The sequence below is a fragment of the Pteropus vampyrus genome, unplaced genomic scaffold (genome assembly GCF_000151845.1).
Source record: "Pteropus vampyrus isolate Shadow unplaced genomic scaffold, Pvam_2.0 Scaffold17, whole genome shotgun sequence".
Taxonomy (NCBI): domain Eukaryota; kingdom Metazoa; phylum Chordata; class Mammalia; order Chiroptera; family Pteropodidae; genus Pteropus; species Pteropus vampyrus.
The window spans coordinates 7,734,825-7,758,640 of NW_011888798.1; the positions used below are offsets into that span (position 1 = coordinate 7,734,825).

Sequence of the window (23,816 nt, forward strand, 5' to 3'; positions counted from 1 at the left end):
CAAAGGGATGAAAAAAGATATTTCATGAAACTGGAAACAAACAAGAAGCTGGTGTAGTGATACTTATACCAGACAAAAAAAGACTTTAAAACAAAGGCTATAACAAGAGACAAAGAAGAACTCAGTTATCCTACTTCTGGGCATGTATTCAAAGAAATTTAAAACCCTACTTCAAAGGGACATGTGATTCCATATGTTCATTGCAGCATTATTTCCAATAGTCAAGATATGGAGGCTACCTGGAGGATAGAGGGTGTCCATCAATGGATAAAGAAGGTTGTACATATATACAATGGAATATTACTCAGCCATAAAAAAAGAATGAAATCTTGTCATCTGTGACAACATGGATGCACCTAGAGGGTATTGTGCTAAATGGAGAAAGTCAGACAGAAAAATACAAATAGCATATAATTTCATTTAATGTATAATCTAAAGAACAAAATAAATAGATAAAACTAAAACTCATAAATACAGAGAGCATTTCAATGGTTACCAGTTGGGTGTGGGGTTGGGTGAAAAGGGGGAAGGGATTAAGAAGTACAAATTGGTACAAATCATCATGTGGATATAAAGTATAGCATAGGGAATATAGTCAATAATATTGTAGGACCTGTGTATGGTTTCAGATAAATTTATCTGGGTGATCACTTCATAAGTTAAATAAATGTCTAATCACTATGATACTACTGTATATCAACTCTAATTGAAAAATAAAATTAAATATATGTGTGTGTTTACACACATATATATAATTTTTATCCATAGGCATATATTTAACTTATTTAAAATGAACTAAAAACTTACACTATAGCATTTATAGTATAATCAATTTTACTAAGTAACACTTAGCAAATGTGAACATGCATTTATAATATTTTTCAAAATAGTTTAGGTATATGAAAGGCTAAGAATGGAAGAATATATCAGCTGAGAACATGTATTGTTAAATAGAGCTAATAAAATTAGATAACTGAAAAACAGATTTGCCTAATGATTGCTTGCTTTAATACATGGCCCTGCAAAGAAATTCTTAGTAGCTGTGATTAGTCCTGCAAATGCCTCTAGATGGTATCATGGGCACATGGAACTGCTGCTGGCTGTAGCAGACTCGAAAACACCCAACAGCATGTGTATAACACAGTAATTAAAATACTTGTAGAAGTCTCCAGTACATGACTCACCTGTGTACAGTAGGAGAAAGGTTTTCTGCAGGCTGGATTACACTGTCGAATAGCAGCAGGACGTGCCTGAGGGGAGCAGCCTCCTACAAAGGAAATCCCACGATCATTTGCAGATTTTTCTATGATAAACATTAAAAAACATTTTGTTTTCCTCTCTGGCACTGACCATTTTGTAACAGTATCATTTTTTTTAATCCATTTGCTGACATATGGTCCAGTCTTATTTTATTGATTACTCCAGGATAGATTGTTTGAGATGGGAGGCTGTGCTAACAGAAGATATTTATAGTAAATTTTTTTATACCTGCTCACTAGTGATGTAATGCTATCATATGGTTATGCTTGAGGGCAAGGTCTATGGGTGCCAGCATCAGTAAAAGAATTAGTGAAATCTCAATTTAAGTTCAGGAGCAGAAAATACATCTACTGGAGACTTATTCTACACATATTTTTCTACAGTTCCAGAATAACCCAACTAGGCACTAGGCTAATTCTCAACAAACAAATGCTAAAATAAGGCCACTAATCAATTTATGGGACAAACGTTTTGGTGACATTTTTAAATGTATTTCAACGAGGATACAAACATCACACACATCAACCCCACACATATTTTTAAGAGCAAATGAATAGGCTTTAAGAGGGACAACCATATATCTGACATAGTACTCATTAATTTTTTTTTGAAAATAGATGGGATAATGCATGCCTCTATAATCTGAAAATCATTTACATATAAGTCTTGCCTTTCTGGATTCAAGGTACAAGCTAAGAAATTACATACTATTTTAGGGCAGTATTTAAGCCTTATTTATAATACTGGTTGCATTTATAGATTCTAGCCTTTGCATTACTATAATTGTCAACCAGTTACAGTTTGATTTTGCAGCTAGAAAAAAAGCTTTGGGTGTAAGTCAGTGCAGAAAACAGCGAGATCTACACTTACCATAAGAATGAAGCAGTTAAATTCTATTACTTGGAAAATAAAATAATTCATACAGCAATAAACAAACAAATCCCACACTCCAGAATTAGCACTTAGGTGTTGATTTATTACTTTGGGCAGTAGTGGCAATAACCACACAGTCCTGTTGCTACTGTGTTTGGAGGGGGATTTTCCACTCTTTAAACAGTGATCTCCAAAGCTCAGAGTGTGCATCTCAAAGCTCAGAGAGGCTCTTTTGGGAACTGAGAAGAAAATATTTGAATTTATATAGTTTATACAATATTTACTGTTTAAATTTTAAGAATGAAATTAAGTTCTAATAATATTAATAATAATAGCAGACAATGATACTAGCAACTGGAGCTCATCCATCAGGTGTCCACATGTTGTACTTTGGGGATGAAGTACTCTGTGCAGAGAATTTGATAGTGCAACCCTCACCTCTCTGACTCTCATCATATTGTAGAGTATGATGCTTTCTGTGTTCCTAGTTAGGTATATTTCTAGTCTATTTAGTTTTAACAATAACATATAAAATTGACAAGTAGCTTAAAACAAATTATTGTATGAATTAACTATGGATTAAGAGGATTACCAAATGCAAAAACAGATATACAAGGAAGAGATAGAGCTGACAATTCCATTCCTACGATATGTTCTTTGTCAGCCCAGTACTAAATAAAAATAATTGCAATTTAATTTTCTCTGAAAAGGCATAAAAAAACCTTTAAAATTATTGAGAATGCTATTTGTAGATCAAACTGTATACACCATCGTGATTGAAGACCACTTCCCTCAGTTTATATTCAGATATTAAATAATCATGACTAGCACAGTATTGCAAAACTAAGTTTTGAATAAAAGCATCTATAACTTGCAGGAAACAAGTTTTTGATACGATTAACAAATATAATATTTAAAACTTTCTTATATTCTAATAAGCCCTTTAATTCCAGTTTCTGTATGTTTTAATGATATCTAAGCATAGTAGCACAGAAACATATGTTGAGTATGTCTTCAAAAACTTTTTACTAAGAAAGCACACGATTTAAAATTTTAGAGACCATTGTTTTAAGCTAGCATCTGTGTTTTCCAGTCTTTGTCTCAGATATTTAAGGAGATTTTATTGTATTTTGGCTTATTTTGTTAAGCTGTGTGATATATTATGGGTCTTCCAATAGAATTGTTTGCTTTCTGAGATGCAAAGGTCTAATGACAATTTGCCATGAGGATCATCTAAGGCCATTTGTCCAGTCTTTCCTTACTTATACTTTCTAAGCTAATTCTTCTCACAAACAGCAACACTCGGAGATCTTTTTGAAGTGCCCACACGAATCGTAGGTAGAAATACCTGTGACATTAATGCCATCTGAACGTTGGCACCATACGGTTCGTTCATTATTGTTCCAAAGACTTGCTTTCCATGTGTAGTGATAACATTTGCCTCCTGCAAGCAAATATATCAGATCTATTATACCTCACATACAAAAGAATAAACATTAATCAGTCAAAGCTGAGAACTGATAAGTGCTCTTGGTACCTGTACAAGGGCGTGTTTCTAGAACCTGCTTGGGGCAGCTGTCCTGGTTCTCAAAAGACTGAATTATAAATGTTCTTGACCTAGATTGGCGGCCCAATGTCTCAAAGCTCCTTCCATCGATGCAGGTTAGTTCACACGTGCTCCACTCTGACCATTCTGTTAAATGGCAGTCTCCTGGATGATTGTGCAGCACAGAAAGGGGGAAACGACATGGAAACTGGTACTTGACAATATTTACACGGACAGATGTAAGCATTATAGTAATTAAGTTTTCAAAGAGCAGCTTAACATGATAAAATTGGTGTTCACAGAAACCATATAGAGGGAGTAAGTCAGTCATTGCAGTGGAATATCTTTGGGCCTAAAGAATGATGAGTTTAATAAACTGAACGCACACATGTGTATATATGTACATATGTATGTATATGTATTTGCATGCATGCACATGTGTTACATGCCATCCTATAAGGATATATTAAACTTATGCCTTATGTCCTTTTATTAAAATTAAAATAAACTCATATCATGTAACTAATAATGACCTTCACAATCACATAAACTTGACCATTTGACAGACTGCTGTCATAAACATATTGCCTTACTCGTCCCCACCATGCCATCCCCCAGAGGTTCATCCATTCATGGATTCAGTCAACATTTTTTGTGCTAGATGCTGTCAGGTCAGGTACTATTAACACATTTTCTAGGTGGAGCAAACAGTGCTCAAAGAGGTTAGAGCATATCCCTCAGGTAGAATACTAGGGAAGTGACTGAATGAAGAGTCTAACTTAGCTCTTAAATTTCCAAGTTCAGTCCTTTTTTTTTTTCTTCATGCCTACTTTTGCCTACTTTTCCCTTCTTGCCTACTTTTTGAAGCTGGAGGTACATTCCAAAGTGATAAGCACAATTAAAAATGAATTAAAGTTAATTAAAAACTTTAATATTGATGAGATAGAGCTTCTCCAGGAAAAAAAAAAAAAGATAACAGAAAATAAATAAGATCAACATGGGAGGCACTTGTGATTATTTAAAATTACATACCTGGGCAAGGCACAGAACACAGCTGTTTCAGGATGCCATCTGGAAAGGGCATATCTTTGCACAGGGCATCATCTACACGTACAGCCGAATTAGAGACTGAACCACTGTGGACCATGCAGGAAAGGCTGCGGATTTGGACCCCTTCCCCACAGTCTCCACCCTGTAAGAAGAAAGGATACTGTCAAAATTACTCAAGTAATTAGCATCTCAGAGTTTTGGCTACTGCCACCTCTTGCTCAAGAAAACCCTAGTTGTATGTTTCTGCAGATTCCTCCTCTTGGGAGTTTTTATTTTTTATTTTTCAGTTGTTGACAATAAAGCCTCACTGAGCAATTCTTCTGGAGCTGATAGAGAAGTTGTGAAGTAGAAATGCAAATTTACCCCATGGAATTTATGTACTCACAAAATGACAAATCATTTTGGAACTCAGCCAGGATTAATTGAAAAAGAAAAACAATACATAATTTGTCTAGGTATATGTAATAAAATGACCCAACCTATAATCTGCTCCCCCAAGAGAGCCTGTGCAGCCACAGGGCATACATTTCTCTTTTATTTTGCTTGTTTTTCTCTTGTAGGGAATTTAATCCTTTCTCAAATGGATTAGATTGGAGTTTCCAGCACAATACTGATTTTCTCTATTGCCATGAGAAGTCGTTTTCTCAGCATGCCTTCTGTGATGAATAATGTTCACTGAAGATATTTCATACAAATCCCACTCAGATTATTCTGGGACATTAAAAAAAAAAAAAGGTGTAATGTCTCACAGAAACAGAAGCTTAGAACTGAAAGGCTCTTGGCAGTTATCTGGCCCAAACATCTACCTAATCAAAGGTTTCCTACTATAAAATTTTTGGCAGTTACTCATGAGACAGGCCTTTTCTTCTTAGTTTTAGTCAAGTGCTTATATTTCAAACAGAAGTCCATTGGATATTTGAATAACTTTAGATGACAGCTCTGTTTTTGCATAAATATCATAGAAAGCAGAGACTAAGGCAAAGCTTTTCTGCTGAGTGAGGGTAAAAGAACTGAAGCAGGAACGGAGGGAAAGTGAATATGAGGTAGTGTGTTACCAAACTGGCCTCAACTTCTCTGAGAAAGAGCTACTTTCTTAGTCACCTATAACTCTCTCAGGCTACATGGTATTACCATACCTCAGTACCATCCATGACAGGGCAAGGGAGGATGAAAGGAGAGGCCTTTAAATGCAAGCTCCTCCTTGGATCCACTTCTCATTGATAAACTTTCATCCCAGGAAGTATTAACTCCTCTATACTTTCGAGGTTTGCTACTCAGCCTCCATTAGTCTGGAAGATGGTGAAAGAGCTATAGCCTTTATGACTACCACTGGCATTATGGTGGGAGAGGGAAAGAGGGAGAAGGTGGGGGAAGGGAAGGAGAGGATGAGGGGAAAAGAGGGAGGGGAAAAGAGAGACCGATTGACCAACTGACCTTGCACCTTTGCACCTGTGTTGCTGCAGTCAAGGATGCTACATGCTGCAACCCATTAACCTGATATTAAGTAACTGTGATAACTGTTCTGCACTGGAAAACTGGGTTTCATCTCCTTGCCCTTTCCCCATCGCAAGACTCAGAAACTGCATTGTTAGGCCTTAGAGCTGCTGTGGCTCTTGCAGTGGGAGGACTAAAGAAGGATAAGGTGGTCAGCTATACTAGACAGGACAGTGTTCCAGGGCATGAAACAGGGAATCCAGGTGCTGATGGGTCTGCTGAGCTCCATCAAATCAAGGCACTGTGGCAGCAGCTACTGAGTGTCAAAGGCAGGTTGTAACTGGACCACTAGAGGTGCAGGATGGTTGGTACGCAGTGGCTGCTGAGAAATATTATTTACACAAGGTAATTAGGATTCAAAGACACTGGCAAAAAAAAAGTACAACTTGGAGGAGGTCCAAGTTGTAGTGACTTAAAGCCTAAAGAATCTTAAGAGGCACATAAACTAGGGCCATTCTCTTCTAGAGATGTTTTAACAAGAATTATGATTTACTTATCTAAGATGGCAATTCCACACTTGATCTATCAAAACCTCAACCTCGTAATTGCTCTAATCAATTCTATGGCTGTTGTGAAATTTAAAAGAAAATGCACCCTAATTGTGGATCTAAGTGTATTTTTTGGAGATAAGTGGAGGTTCAAAATCAGTTCATGGTAGATTCATTCAAAGCAAATGCTCTAGTAAATGTTTACTCCCTGAAGTGGAAAATAACTAGTGTATGTTAAATTTCTTTTTTAGGGAGAATTCTCTCTTATAACCTGTTATTCTAGATGATGGACCCATCACCAAATTGTCTAAGTTGTAAGTTTTGCTATAGAGCATCAGACTTTGTGTACTTGGAGGGAGGATCTGAAGATACAGCAGCCTATATGAAATCTGAAATCACTACTGCCTGGAACCTCAGGTAACAGAAGATGCAGTTTGATTAGAGTTCTAACATTCCAGAAGATGGAGTGTAAGGAAATGAAAGGAAATAAATCTGCATTGGGGATCATTTTAAAAACCAAGATAGACCATCATGTGCTCCTAGTATGTATACATATTGAACCTTAGTCTCCCATACAATGGCCACAATATGAAGAGAAATCAGCATCAGAATGAGAATTTCACTCACAAAGCAAGCACTTATTCAATCTCATTCATGAGAGTTTACACAGTAGGGTCTGAAAATAGAGCTGGGCTTCTTAGAGCAAGAATGTCAACAGCGAGGATTCTCTTACTAACTCTCCACTGTCCAGATCATTAATACTTTTTGTATACTCTTAATTTGCATCACCAGATATTGATAGGCAGATAATGCTAATAATCACAATCATAGTTTTAGTTAAAATTATAATAGCAACTACAATTTATTAAGCTCTTTTTGCCAGGTATTATGCAAAAACGAAAACAGGCTTGGAAAGTTAGAAACTGCAAAAATTGCAGAGTTAGGAATTGGCAGAACACTGACCAAAATCAGGCCTGCTAGACTTGAGTCTGAGCTGGATTTATCAACATATGTGTGAATACATGTTATATTTTCGAAAGAATGAGTTAGAAAACATTAAAAAAAAGTGAAGCCTGATGATAAACATTTCATTTTGCTAATCTCTTTCCACTTATGATAGTGGCAGAATTGGCACATCCATACTTGAAAGCAATCAGCCACTTGAATATCACCACCCTCAGTGAATGAGCAGGTTATAAACCTACATTTGGTAGGTTAGGAAATACTAGGGCAAGGAGAAGCAGAAGTGTTGTTGTGAGAGAGGTCTTTTTCTTTTGTGTGCAAAGGCCCATGGTATACTTGGATCACTAATTCCGAAAACTCAGCTTACACATAAATTTAAGAAAAAGCAACTCACTGAAAAGATACTGTGTTATCTGTCTCACAAAGAGATCACAATTAGGCTTCAAGAAAAGCAGGAATGCCATATTCGAACCCAGGAAAAACTTAAATATCATCATGATTCCCTTTCTCTTTTGCCTCTGCTTTTCTTTGTGTCACGTTCTTTATTCTTTCTTGCTTCTGAGTGATTGACTTTATCTGCAAGGTGGGACAATGTGACGTCCTGAATACAGTATCTTTGAACAGCTTCGATTTCTTTCCACATTCGTGGGGCAAAGTGCTGATCGGCCATGTTTGGGTAAGGTGCCCACACCAGAACAATTAACTACAAACTTGTTTTTTGAGAGCTTTGTCTTGAGGAGATCTAAATCCAGAGTTTCCTCCTAAGTGGATACGTCAGTCAGTAAGTGGGAAGATCTCATCTAGAAATCTGAGGCAGCTCTGACGTTTCTGGATCCACCTGCTCTTGAAATCTCCAGGGCCACGAGACTGGGGATTGCTAACAGATGCCACAATCCCTCAGTCCCCTCAGTCTAGCACTGCTACAGAGACTGTTCACAACGCACCATTCTTACCCCTGTGGATCTGGCAAAAGCTCAATAGGGGACAACAAAATGAAATAACCCATTTGGCATTTCCTCATAATGTTCCCATGAGACAAGAAAGCAGACTTGTCTATCAAAAGAAAAAAAAAATGGGCTCTTGACACCTGGAGATAAAAGGGAAAATACACAAGAAAAGATAAGGTATAGTAACAGCTGTATGTCTGGTAAGACTTAGAGCATGGAATTTGTCAATCTTTCTTCCTTCCTTCCTTTTTTCCTAAATTTCTTTTCTCTCCTTTTTCCTGCAATGGGCTCCTTAATTATTTCAGCTTATTTGCTCCACTCTGTCAATAGTTATCACAATTATAAGGAGAAACATTCCTTCCATTGTCTTAATTGTAAATGATTCCAAAAACATTTAAAAATTGTTGAAGATTTAAGATAAAAGATTTTGGACTAGTAGACAAAGTATTCATATGTAAAGCCATCGAGTTACTATTGAGTTACTTAGCATGGTTACCTTATTCTCTGTAAAAAGGAGACTGAACGAAAGTACCACACATTTTCATTTCTCTAGGATTATAATACATAGGCATTTAACTTCTGCAAGATAATAATACTACATGACAATGTCATCCTGACATGAACACTAAACATCTTTATAAAAATACTATACAGATTTCTTAATGCATAATCAAAATTATTGTTATCTAATTAAAACATGCTTTGGAATATAAACTGAAGGATAAAATATTAAAGAAAATAGAAAAAATCAATGTGCTTTTTCTCACAAGAAGCCAGAGAGAAAATGCAGTAGAGGATCTTTGCTGATACAGCAAAAGCTCTAGGTATGTGACATATTATCATGTTGCTAGGCATTTATATTTCAGGTCAATAAAAAAGTAATCATTGAGGAAAATGTAGTAACCTTGGTTTGTGTAATAATGTTAAAATATAACTTTCATATGCTTTCGGTTTTCTACCCATATGCAAGATTTCGTCTAAGCCTAAAAGTGACTCTTTAAAAAAAAAAAACAGTCTACAGAAAGCTGTGCATTTCCACAGCATCAGGCTTTTGCCTAATTAAATAATATTTCGATATTTCCAATAAGCTAGGAAAGTAACAGAGAATTCTTGAGGATGCCAAAGAGATTGAAAGTCCCATGACCCTGCCTATTATAATCAGTGACTAATGAATGGCTATATATTTTCCTAGCAGTATTGCTCTGCTTGAGGTTAAGTCACTTGCTTGTATTTTTTCATGTTCTCTATTGCATAAAAATACATTGTGCTAGGCTCCTGCTGCTGTGTAATTTATTCCATCAGCACACAGGTTTGCCAGACAAATGCTTTGGATATATTGGAAAGCATTTCCAAGTGTTACACAACCTACCTCCAATTTACACGCAGACCAGTTGCCGAGGACCCAGCTGTAGCAGGGGGTCACCGGGCAGGTTTTCTGCTGGGTAAGCTCTGTGGGGCATGGCCGGCCCTCTCCTTGGGTTGGCATCATGATAAATCGTGTTCGGCTCATTCGACCTAAAATGATAAGGAAGGTGTCAGCTTTTCAGTTAGAGTTTGACTTAGAAAGGGAATTAAAGGACAGAATGTTGCCTCACATACTTAAATCTTTATTAAAATACACTGGACTTTGTCATGTCCAGCTTTCAGTTTTTCTGCCATTTTAATTTAGGTATCTACAGATATACAGGGTATCTAAGATCTGTATAATGCTTAAGGATCTGAAATTCTGTCTTCTGCTTCTTTAGTGTTCCTAAATACAAACTGTATTGTTGCCAAATAAACTGGTCCTATAAACATTGGCAGAATGTTAATTCGTTCGACAAACATTTAAGCTTAACTGAAAGCATATTAAGCTCTAGTATGATAGAGGCCCTACTATGTGCTAGGGATGCAATGGAATTGCCAGGTGTAACTTCTGCCCTAACAGAACTTATATTTTAGGCCAGGATTATAAATATTAAAAAGAGTTGCATCTTCTTTGTCTTTTAGGTTCTAAATTAGAAAGTAAGGTAAAAAATTGCAAACAATCCAAATTACCCTAGAAAATTCCCTAGGAAGGTGTCACGCCGAGGTCCCAATAGTTTTCCTCAATTAATTCAACATGGTAAATTTTCCTGGCATTTAAGACCATTTTCTTTTTTCATTGAGCACAAGATAAAGTTGTTGGCTTATATGAAGGAGCCATGATGCTTAAAAAACCTGTTCAAATGTTGGTATTCCATTTCACAGTGAAAGAAAATTGGTTAGTAAGAATAGCCGAGGAAAGAGCAGGGCTCCCATGCCAACTTATGCCCACTCTTAGACATTAGGTCATGAGCTCATTCTATGGAATAGTAGATGAAAGTTAAGTGTCCCTGTTTCTCTCTCTTGATCTCTCTCCCACCCACTCTTTTCCTTACATTTTTTTTTTTTCCCGATGAGGTACTATATGCATGTGATTTCATTACTATTAATAGCTGTAAGTACAATGCCTTCCTAATTCTTAAAGTTAATTATGTAATTGTATTTGTGATAACTATTAAAAGAAAACCAGAAGATTCTACTAGAAAATATTATGAGGATGCAGCCCAGTCTGGGAAGGAACCTGAGCACATTTCCTTGAGCAGTTGAGCTTAAAGCAGAAATCTTAAGGAATGCAAGCCAGACACAGAGACTGTCCCATGAAGAAGAAAGAGGTTGTGAGGTCATGAGATGAAAAGGAGCAAAACACATCTGAGGAACTGACAGAGGCTAGTGACAGTTGGAAGAGAGAGAGCTAGGAGGAGACTAGGTTGAGGGAGTGCTGTAAAAGCCATTAAAAGTGGCGTCTTTTAGTCAGTTCCCAAGATTCTACATTTATATCTTAAGAGAAATGGAAAGCTAGTGATGATTTCACTTCTATGTAGAATTCACTTGAAGGCCCTGGGTAGAAACAATTCTCAGATGCCCTCAAGTTCAAGGACAAGCAAGGGTGACTCACACTTTCAGTTGACTAGACATCTTACTGGCCACCAAAATATTATCATAGATTTGGTGCCAACTTAATGCTCTCTGAGAAGACTATTGAAGAAAACCAAGAAGTTCTCATCACTGGCTTCTAAATTCCTTGAGATTGGGCTTTTGTCTCTAAAATGGTGCTTCATAGCATTAAGCACTAATTGAATATTTGTTTAATTCATATATCCATAAATTACCTACATGATATTATCTGGTGTCTGAAAATATGTGATAATATAATAATACCAATACAATTACTGATCAGGTACCACATGCTAGGCAATATTCTAAATATTGTATAGACACTGATTCATTTAATAATCGTAACCATCCTGGAGGAAAATCCTATCAATTTCTATATTTTAGTAGAGAAGTGAGGTACAGAGAGTTTAAGTTACTTATCTAAGGTCAAAAAATTAGTAAGTTGCAGAACAGAATTCATACTTAGAAAGTGTTGCTCCAGAAGCTGCAGGTTTAGCCATGATGCTTGGGAGATGTGGGCAAGAGAACAAGGGTGATGCCTATCCAGTGACAGTGGTCAAATACTACCTGAGATTCTAAACATCGGACTGGGTGGAATACTCAAGCAAATGACTGTCTCCCAGTAATGATTATTCTAAGAGGGACCCCTAATAGCAGAAGCAAGAAGGAATTGTTTTGGTGATAGTAAATTTTCCTGTGATGAGAAAAACAGTGGCGGTTGTGGCCAAATTAAAGGTATTGAAAAGTATGATCGATATGGAATATGAAAGAAAGAGAATTTTAAAATACTTGATGTATGGTGAAAAGAAACCTGTATTTGGCATCAAAATCCTCTAGCTGGAAACAGTCCTCTCCAAATAACAGCTAGTAAATGATGTGATTGCATGAAAGTAATTTAACTCCCCCAAGCATGAATTTCCTCTTCTGTAGAATAAAATTAAGTAGACAGAAAGTCCTTATTATCTGAGGATAATTCATGCTGGGGAAAATGCCACTTAAAAGTGTATGTATTAAAAGTGGGAATTAAATTATTTTTAATAAAAAATAGGAGATTTTCAGGGACTAAAGAATATGCAAGTCGATTATTTGATCTAATATCAACTACCATACAGATTATAATTGCAACTATGCACACATCATTAGGACAAAGAATAAATCAGCTACTGATTTCTCTTACATAATTTTATGGTTACCCTATAAAATATCCATTGTTTCCTGACTGGCTTGCGCAGTTTGGTCATAGTGTCTCTGGCCTTAGAGACACTTTTCATTCATTTTCTCAAGAGCTCCCTTTAATCCTTAGTGTACATAACACTCCATTTTGTACTCCTTTGTTGTGGGTACATGTTCCATTTGCAGCTAGAGACTGACCAACAAATATCCTGATGCAATGACAGCATATGTGCGTCAATGGAGGATGCTTATTGATTGGGGGATGGCTTTATATCAAATTGTTCACAATTTGATATTATGAAGGGTTTTGCCTAAAGAGCTTACAATTATAGTGATTCAGGTAAAGAATACTGAGATGATAGCTCCTTGCACTTATCTCATACTGGTTATATGAATCAAAAATACCATATATAAACCACCTTATAGTGTATCTATAGCACCTATAGTATAAGTGCTTGTTAAGATTTTTAATATTTTTAATGAATTATTTTAACAACTACTATTTCATATCAATTCCTAGAACTGGTTCTAGAACAAGCCTATAATGGGTATACAAAGCATGCTACCTGTATTCTATTGGGCTTATAATACCCAAAGCACACAATTATGAAAGCCATAATGATTCAGCCTGGTCCCAACTCACCAAATCCCTCACACCCTAGTCTGTATTGCTTCTGCCCTCAGAGTAAGAGTGAAGGTTGCTGCCATATGTATCCTCATGCTTCCAATCTGACAGTGGGAGATTTTATTGAACACTCTGTCTGGACTCCTCTTGTTTGGGGTTTATGTTCTTCAATAAATGCATAATATGTGGGTCTAAGAATCTATTTAGAACCTGAATTCAGTAGTAGATATAGACAATCTGCTGAATGAGCAATACCAATGAGATGCAGAGACAGAAATTGACTCACTATTAATCTACTCTTTAGGCTATAAAAGAGAGAAAAGTATTCCTTATAAAATATGTTTTCAATTTAATAAAATCCAAAAAAATGATAGGGTAAGTTTGCTTGCAATTCTCTCTGATCCTTTTTCTCTCCTTCCTTGGGAAGCAAGTATATAGGGGAAAATGGAAAAGGAAATACAATAATAGAGCAAAGAAGAACATACCTATTTAACCTTACATAGTTCATTAAATATCTCAGCAATTTACATGAACATACCTATAAATTCCATAGACATGTAAATACAATAACAGTGTATGAAGGAACTTTGAGCCGATAGCATGTTATTTGAATACTATTACTACTGGTTTGCTTTCCACCTCAGTATAATTTACTTTGAATGTGAGTTGAATTTTTAAAGCATATGAACAACTGTTGGCAAAGAATGGCCTTCCAGAGCTGACATGTATAAGTGGTTGGTGATCTTACACCATGAAGGATGGAGATTAATATATCTAACCTCAAGTTGATGGTGGTCCTTCCTGATGTGCATCCAAAAGTTTGGTTATTAAATAAAATGTTTTCACTTTTAAGTATTTCCTCCTATTCATTTATTCTGAAACTTTTGGTTCCAGCTACCTAATATTAGCCTGCATAAAATACTAGCAGATGACAAAATAAATGAAAAAGAGGCAAAGGGATACTAACAAAACTCTCGTTAATAGCTGGTCATATCTATCTATTAATTTTAATTACATGTCTCTGTAGTAAAGGGAATTTACTGTATAATACCTTTTGTCATTATAAAAGTACTCCTCATTATTGAGGGAGGGGCTGAGTTAATTGACTACAATGTGGTATGATATAGAGATGATATATTCTTGATTAGGTATCTTTTCTTCCTTATCTTGCTTTCTTTGCTCCCCTTCTCTTGAGAGTATGGGCTTTCCCCATGCCCCTCAAACAAATCATTTCAACAAGAAACCCAGTCTCAGACTCTGCTTCAGACATAATTATTAATATTCTCATTTCATTATTTGACAAAATTAAGCTCAGAAAAGTTAAATAACATCTGCAAAATCACACAGCTAAAAGGATTGGAACAATGGTTTGTCTTCCTCCAAAAGCATGTGCTTTCCAACAGATCTCAATCTCATCTGATCCAAGTCAGGTATCAGACACTATACTGTACTTGTTAGGCCACTTGAACAAGCCTGGAAGGTGCACTTAGGTCACCCTTTACACTAAATGTGTTACCTGTATTCATACATTTCATATTTTTCTTAGTAAAAATTACAAATATGGTATGAACACCTTTCTCTGTGATAACTATTTGCTCTGGGTACTTGTCAGAATAAATTTCTTAAAGCATAAAGAGCTGGACATCTACTTTTTATTCTCTTAAATATCATCTGAAATTTTTATCCAAGTTTAAGTGCAAAATTTGTTTTAAATATATACCCTGGTGGACATAAATTTGGGATCAAGGTTATTTTCTAATGTAACCAAGTGGAGAAAAATTTACAGTCCTGATCTGTACCATAAAGGCAGATCTTTGTCATTGTTAGAGATGAAAGATACAGTAATGGTTCTTCACTCAGAGCTACAGTGCAGATGTTTCCCCTGTAGAGGGATTCCATGGCTTATCTGAATATTGCGTCAGGCACCCAGATACCTTTCATCTTAGAGAACATTCAATTTAGGCAACATACAGATTCCACAGGCTTTTCAGAGTAAAATAGACTAGTGTCAGTCCTGACCATTTACTGGCAGTGAGGTCAGTTAAGGAAAGGGGTAACAAGACAACAGTTTTCAAGGTCAAGATAGACCATGGTATCACAGGAGTGGAATAGGTTTTTTAAGGGCAGAAGATTAGGCACCTTTGGCTTTGCTTGGAAATAGAGAGCTCTAGACTTCTCTGGATAGAATAAATTTGTATGTTCTAACCTCTGACCTCAAAAATAAGACTTGTGAGCTATCTATATAGCAGAAATACTTCAAATGAAATACTTCCATGGGATGCAAAATGAGGAGATCAGAGAGGGATTCTGGCTATCTTGGAGCTAGCTACTCTGTGCACCAGAGTCACGCCGTCCCCATCTGTAAGATTGGCTCCCTGCCTATATTCTAATTAGATGTACTGGATAATATGCAACATTATTAATTATGAAACAAGTATATTTTTAGGAGGTTTAAAATTCAGAGGAACTTCTTAAAGCCCTATGTGCCCTTGGTGTTCCAATCTGAGATCCATTTCCTCTGCTTATTCTTAAATATAATTATAAATTCTTAGAAGTTTTATAAAGTGATATAGCACCCAACCCAGGTCTGTGCATACAACAGGAACATTTATATGTACAAAGTGTAATATGCAAAGGCGCATAGTGGAACAAATGGGGCTTGGAGACACCTGAACTTGGATTCAAATCTTTCCTCCACTATGCAAAACCCACATGACCTTAAGCAGGTTGCTTAGTTGCCTTTCACCTCACCTGTAAAATTATGCCTATAACTTTATAGTACTCTTGTAAAAAATTACTAGAATATCCCTGGCATCAACAATTATGCCTTTGACCAACAGGTATTAAAAGGTAATTATTCTAATATTTCATCATTTTACAGATTAAAAAAGTGCAAGTGAGTTCTGCAAGACTAACTCAAGGTCCTACAACTTGTAATTAGAAAAGTCGGCTCTAAACTGCAGATATTCTGGTTTCTGGTCTAGTCTTTTAAATTTTTTTTTGTATTTTTTTAATTCTACCAGTTAGCTTCTCGTTCTCTTGTCCTAGGGTCTAATTAATTGGTACAGTAAATAAGTTTGAACTGTTATAACTACTCAGTTGTGCCTGATAAAAGACACCACACTGACCACAGTTTATACAGATACTAAAAGAAAGGTTACTGGCTTGCCTTTGAAACCTAAAAAAAAAAAAAAAGAAAAGAAAAAAAGCTGGAAATTTCAAAGTTGTGGTGCTTTGGAGTTAATACTATATTATTTTTTCATTATAGGCTAAAATTGACAGAAAAATGACATGCCATCTGGGAATCACAAGAGGCAGGCTGGAGTACATAGTATAGAAAAATATTATAAACTCATATACATTGAATTAAAAATATGAAATAAAAAAATCATAGTCTTGGATTAATAACATTCTTAGAATGTTATTGGTTAAATAATAATTATGAATAATTCATGATATGATAAATTTAGGGAGTTCTACATTTCACTGAACTGATGAAAATTCAGCAGACAAAGAATATGACTAATCCAAATATTAAGCTCTTCTATTACAAGCTTTGATCTTTGAAATCTATCTAAAAAGATCCCTTAGTGGAAGTTAGAATCAGTCTCCTGTAATGTAAAATAAATTGGATTTAAACTGTTCTGACCTTGAAATCTTTAACACAATTAGAAGTATATATGCCAAGTATCAGGTGTACATCAAAGAGACAATTCAGATGCTTGGAAAATAAGGAAGATCTCATTTCAGAATTTTCCTTCAGATGAATGTGGTTCTGTGGGTTTGATGGACATGGATCTTGGGGGAGCACTGAGAATGTCCAGCACACCAGGTTTTGCCTAATAACCCAGTGACTTCATAAACAGACAATCGTGTCAACTTTTGCCTTTGATAAGTCAGCCGAAAGCTGCAGGTACTGAAGTCAGGCTCCCATGTAACTTGCTTTCCTACTTTAATGTGACTCAATAAACTCTGTCTCTTCTTGTGGTCTCTGCCCTATTGCTGGAACCAGTTGGAAAAAAAGAAAGCAGTTCATACAAAAAGACAGCTGCTTGGCACACTGGCTTCGAAGAGATAAGCCACAGATGTTTCTCCACAATAGTTTCCAACCTTTTCAGCTCCACAGTTTGGTGTCTTTTAAGAAACAATGTGCCATACATGTCTGCTTTTGATTATTGCTTGTTTGTTGTTTTTAGGCTATGCTGCATGAGGATTAAGGCATGATTTAAATACAGAATTCTCTCATTTGGGAAACATTACTATCTGCCAGGAGGGTGGGGATCAGAGAAGAGTGGTGTTGTAAGACTAACTGGAAAGTTAGAATGGGGAAGTTTGGGGACTGGTGAAGGACAATATATTCCACAAAGGCTGTCTCCACAGAGTCCTGAGGGTAGGTGCTTAAAAATTCAAAAGCCATGTGTCCTGTTCTTCTTTGTACTGCTCTATTTTTTTTTTTTTTTAAGATTGAGGTTGGCTACAAATAAATATAACTGACAAATACTCATTTTTATATTTTTTCTGTAGGTTATAACATAGCATTGAATGAAACAAACTGTCAAAAATACTTGTGAGATTAAACTGAGCAGCTAGTAAAGAAACAACATTTATAAGAACTATGGCATCTTGTCATTTCATTTTTACATAAATATCACTTCTTTGGTAGCCTTTCTTCCCCTATCCCTCATTTCCATGCAAGGCACTTGTTATTCTCCATCACATGAACTATTTTGTTTCATGATAGCACTCATCAGCATCTGCTATTTTTGTGTTTATTTACTTGTTGATTTGATTTGCTCTGTCTTGTCATCACCATCTAATTTTCCACTAGAATATTAAATTTATGAAGTCAGAGGACTTTATTTCCCTGGGATCTTATCTCTTCCATACATAGTGTATCCTTATTTCCTGGCTGAAGGTCCTCCAATGTGCTAGGTACTGTGGTTCATGGGTACTGGGGGGATTCACCCATGAAGAACCCAAAGAGAGTCTTTGGCCCCTCAGACAATGATTAAAATGTAATTCATGCATTATAAAAGTAGTAGGAGACAGCTGTGGGGTGATGATGAAATGTTCCATGTGAGGAAGTACACACTCAAGGATGTGATTGATGTATGCTGTATTGGAGCACAATGAGCCAACAGGATAATGGAGAGTGATGGGGACAGAGAGGCAGGCATGGGTGTGGATCGTGCTGATAATACAGGACTTCATCCTTTCTCTACTTTTCCATGCTACCCTTTACTGCTGTGAGAGTCACACATCCCAGCAGAGGCCCGTGTGGACAAGACTGCAGTGTTTATGGCTGTGGGATAACCAGGGTGGATCACCACTGGACAGAAGAGGAACTAGTTGTTCTGATGAAAGACATCACCAGTATAACACCTTTCATTTGTGAGTCTTTAGTGAATTCATCAATGTGCAACATTACCTATTTATTTCTTTATTTACTTTCTATTTTCTCTCAATTAGATTGTAAGCTCCATGAGAACAGGGAAATTTATCTTTTTTTTTTCTCTCTCCACTACTGCATTCCAACACATCAAACTATAAGTGGCATATAGGTATTTGCTTAAAGGATAAATAAATAGATGAATGACTCTTAAGTCAACAGAAAAACAACTGTTCAGATTTGCGTTTTTAAAATTTCATTTTTAAAATGACTGTAGCATATGGATTTTCAATGAGGTAAAGGAATAAGATATGAAAGTGAGTCTCTGGCATACTCTTTCAAAGATCCCAGGGAGTCTCCAATAACCCTCTCTACTACTGGTGGGAACACATGATGTGTCAGTTACTATGCTAGATGTCTTCATATACTTCACATCATTTAATTCTCAAACCAAAAACAATGCTTCTAATATGTGCATGAATGCCATTTTATAGAGGAAGAAACTGAGACTCAGAAAGATGAAGAAATTTGCTTAAACAGCTACAAGTTGAACCTAGCTCTACCCAACTTTACAGTGGATGCTCACCTGGAAACTATGCCATGCTACCGATCAGCACATTTGAGGAACTATAGGTCAATCATTGAAATCTTGGTCCTAAGACTTAACATTTGCTTTTCTGAGGTTCTTTCCAGGCTCCCACTGTGTAGGAAATGTCATGTTATTTTATTAGACATTGTGATTCCTACATTTCCTACAGTTTGAATGATGCTCTTTGCAGGAGAAGTTTTCAATATTCTTAGCCACATTTTCCTAACAAATATCTTGGCTACTGTTTTCAGTATCTTACAGCTGAGTTCACAGATGAGCCCTTTTTCTGTGCTGCATCCTGCCTCAGTTCCTGAAAAGATCCCAACTAAGGCAGAGAATTATCAACAACCCCAGCACACCAATTTGTGAGTAGCTTAGAAATGAGCCAACACTTTAGTGCCAGTGGTTCAGTCACAGGACTTCCAAAAAACTGCTTCCAAAAATGTTTGCTAATCAGATCCAGGTCTTGGCATCCACTCTCCTACCCTGATTCCATGATTCATTCAACTTGTAATTCTTCTTCACTTTTCTTCTCCTGTTTAGTGCCTACCATATAACAGGCTTTTGCTCTAAGTCTCTACTCCAAATTTCTGACATTTACCTTGTGATAAATTGTAACTCCTTCTCAGGACTAGAGTTCGAGCCTAATCCACAGCTCTGTTTTTTTTTCAGTTACGCTCTTATTGCTCTCTCTTACACGGACACATGTCACAATACCCACTTTAGCTAGGTAACTGGAGTGCCATCTTTGCTTCCATTCACCTAGATTCTGAGTATCAATTGCCTTCTGCTTTCCTTGCCCTTATGCATTACTTACCCACTGAGACTCTGGCAACTTAGGTAGTGATTACATATCTGTTCACCAAAGATTCACACTCCCTTTCCTCTACTGTGTAACACTGTGCTGAGAAGTGACTGGCCAGCCAGAAATTACATTTCCTGCCTTACCACCTTGGATTGAGCTGGGAACGAGGGTCTAAATTTTGTCTAGTAGAATACAGATGGAAGAGATGTATACTACTTCCAACCTGGTCCATCAAAATCTCCACAGAGCCAGATGGATATCACCCTCCAGAGAAACTTGGTTATGTTAAGGTAGAGCCTCCATCAACCTGAGTCCTTGATTGACTTTATGAAGCAGAAACTCACCTTTTTGTGAATGAAAAACTAGTCTCTGGTCTATAATGTTAAGCCACTCTGATTTGGGCATTTATCTGACACAGGAACCAGCTTTATTTATATAACTGATACTTCTTCCAAAAACCACAGAGGCCAACATTCTTTTGAATTCATTGAGCTTGGGACCTTTTGAATAAACACTGTCCCATAGGACCAGCGGCTCCTATGGCATCTGCCACTGTTAACAAGTGAGTTCTTGGTAACAGTGGCATAAAGGACAATTCTATGAGGCTAAGTTCTCTCTCTTTTCTCCTGGGTCAGCCTCATGTTGCTTTCAGCTGGCCAACATGTCTTATGCCCACTGGTCAAGCTACAACATAATGAAAGATACTGAAAAATTAAATTGTTTAGTGGGGAAAAAAAGAGAGAATCCAGATACCTCCATGGCCACAAGTCTGTGAACATTCTGTCCAAGCCGTCCACCCTGAGAGTTGACAGTTGACCACACATTCCACTAGGCAATGAATGCTCATTCTCTGAGGCTTCTCCAAGTTACGCTGCAGATGGAAATGAAATATGATTTTATTGGAGAATTCATATCCACTCAACATCAAATCAGTATTCTTTTATGAGAAAGACTACCTTTTCTTCTATGATGATAATCTTTCTACATGTTTGTGGGGGAAAATATCCTTTCTTATGTAAATTTGTGGTGATTATAGAAAATGGTTGTTCTTACTTCATAAAAATCAAAACTTGTCAGCCCACGTTTCTTTCTATAAACTTTAGAATAGACCTGCAATTAGGGTACTGGGAAATCAGGCAGTTCATGACATAGATCTGTCTTGTCACTCAGCTAGCTAGGAATCAGAACGTCTCAGTACTAAATTCTGGCACCTTGCAGTTCTGGGTGGGCCTATGGTAAGTAGAGAGCTCAAAACTAACAGCTAGCAAGGCTAAAAAATAAATAATATAAAAATAAAACAAAAATCAACGACCCATTTAAAGTTCATTTAAAAAGACCAATTATGCTAAAAACATAACCATGGTCTTAATCATGGAAAAAGTTGGCAAAAGAGTTTATTTTCCTCTTGCCCTCTCTGAAAACTGCATCTAGGAAAAATACACAAATTTTGTAATAATCAAAGTAGAAGAATAAATTATCTAATAAACACAGAAAGAATGACAAAATCTGCTTTAGCAATCACACGCTCTGTGCTTATTTAGGAAAACTTTGACATTCAACTCACGTTAAATGTTAGCAATGTCCACACCAAGCTAAAATTATTGATCATAGAATGATTATTTGACAAGTGGGCAAAATGGAAATTACTAATATGGGATCTGTGATCTATTAAATATATAGGGAAATTCTTTAGGTTAATTATTTGGGAGTCCTTTAAATTATTATTTTTTTTTATATTTTTAAAAATTAGTTTAAGTACACAGTACATTGCTTAGACATTTATATAGTTTATGAAATGATCCCCTGATTGCTCTATCTTCCCTCTGGCTCTACACATAGCCATTACTGCTGACTATATTCCCTAGACTTGCTGCTCCTCATACCTGTGACCATCTAAAAACCACTAATTTGTACTTCTTCAACTCTTCACTGCTTTCTCCAAGCTCCTCCTCCACCCCCTCCCCTCTGGCCATCACCAGATTGTCCTTTATATTTGTGAGTCTATTTTTGGTGATCAACTAATATTCTTTAAATATTTGTTAGACATATAGTATATGGAAAGCAGAAAAACTGATTTTTCTATTAATGAAAAGTTTATATCTTTGTTTCAAAATAACGGATTTATTAGATACACTGAATGTAAGATTTTCACTCATTTGGAGTTGTTGTAGATTGGTGGTTTATGTTTTCTGAAGCAGACAACTTCATGAGAGGTAGATGAAATAAAATGTTAAAATAAATCACTGACACTTGGTAAACAGAACTCTGCCCTGTATTAGACAGTTTCAGAATTTTACCAGATGATACATTCAATTTCAGTTGGCGTGGTCTTAGAGCTGGTGCTGTGGTCTATGGCTATCCTGTTGGTTTAGAGCATGTTATGATAGTACTTAATATGGTTAAATTGGGATAGGTGTGGAAGGTTTTGTTTTGATTTTAATTTCCACTTGTGGACTTTACCTATATTAGGAGAAATGGGGCAACTCTTTTTTTTTTTTGCCAGTTTGTTAAAAAAAGTTACTGTGGAAACCTGAGTTAATTGGCCCCACATTTTCAATTTATTCCAAATATTGTCTAATGATTCTAATAGTGTGACAGCATATGGTAATATTTCTATTAAATTGCCCCCGTAGTGCTTTTCATTTTTGCATTGGGAAGGAAATGCCAACTTCTTTGGAATAACTTGCATCCAAACTCCATATAGTCTGTTACAGGAAAAAAAGGAACGACAAAATTACTAAAATTCAGCACCCACTAATTTGAAATTTGGTAGGGAGACATTTTTAACTTGGTCTAAGAAGAAAAATACAATTGCACTAATTATCTAGCAATAAATTAATAAGCAAATTAGCAGTATTTTCTAATAGCAATTGCCAGTGTTTATCTTACATGCAAGAGACAGTGTTTATCACAAATGCGAATGAATCATCTGCCCAATACAGAGTCATATCTAAATATTCAAGTCACCTGATGTCAGTCTGTGGCCCAGTAAGTACATCTAAATAAGTTACTGAAAATCATAAAAAGTATTATTTTAATGAATCCATTTCCCCAGCATGAAATGACCTTTCCCATTTATTTTGACTAAGTTTAAATTAATGAGATGTAACTGTACTATACTAGTACCAATTACTCTAATTGAACCTAAGTTGTGATGAGAAGAAATCAGAGTCTGTCATTTATATCAAGCATTGTTGAGACTGAAGATAAATATTAAGAAAATGTGAGATACAAATATAAACAAATTACCTGCTCACATCGGTCCACGCTGACTGGCTTGCCGTCACTGCGCACACAGCTCAGAAGGCGGGTCCTGACGCCTTGCCCACAGGTCGCATTTTCACTCAACTGGCACGTGCTCCACTCTACAGGCATAGAATCACCACACGGAATTTCAAAATTATGACCACGTGAGCAAAATACAACAAACCTTTGATTATCTGCATTGGTGGAGAAGGGTACTGTGCACATAATCCTAAAACCATTTCCAGGTGGCTTCAAAAAGCATCATGCAATTCTTTCATTGAAAAATAAGCAAATAAATTAATAAGAGTGAATTACCTGCCTAAGTTTGCTTTCTTGGACAAAAACGCTGAATGTTTCTTAGAAACCACCTCACAGCTGGCTGGATAGAAAAGGAAAGACACTAACCAGGA

General features: G+C 36.4%; 1 protein-coding gene across 2 annotated transcripts in view; it reads right to left on the reverse strand.

The window, feature by feature from the left end:
- Window positions 1-23,816, reverse strand: part of THSD7B (thrombospondin type 1 domain containing 7B) — a 793,340-nt gene that overhangs the window by 23,171 nt on the left and 746,353 nt on the right. For both annotated transcript variants that reach the window (XM_023527487.1, XM_023527488.1), the window contains 7 exons: window positions 23,410-23,525; window positions 20,914-21,031; window positions 9,991-10,136; window positions 4,712-4,871; window positions 3,671-3,844; window positions 3,482-3,577; window positions 1,185-1,267 (listed from right to left, as the gene is read on the reverse strand). In XM_023527487.1, coding sequence (XP_023383255.1) covers window positions 1,185-1,267; window positions 3,482-3,577; window positions 3,671-3,844; window positions 4,712-4,871; window positions 9,991-10,136; window positions 20,914-21,031; window positions 23,410-23,525 — 893 coding nt within the window. The remainder of the gene's footprint in view (window positions 1-1,184; window positions 1,268-3,481; window positions 3,578-3,670; window positions 3,845-4,711; window positions 4,872-9,990; window positions 10,137-20,913; window positions 21,032-23,409; window positions 23,526-23,816) is intronic.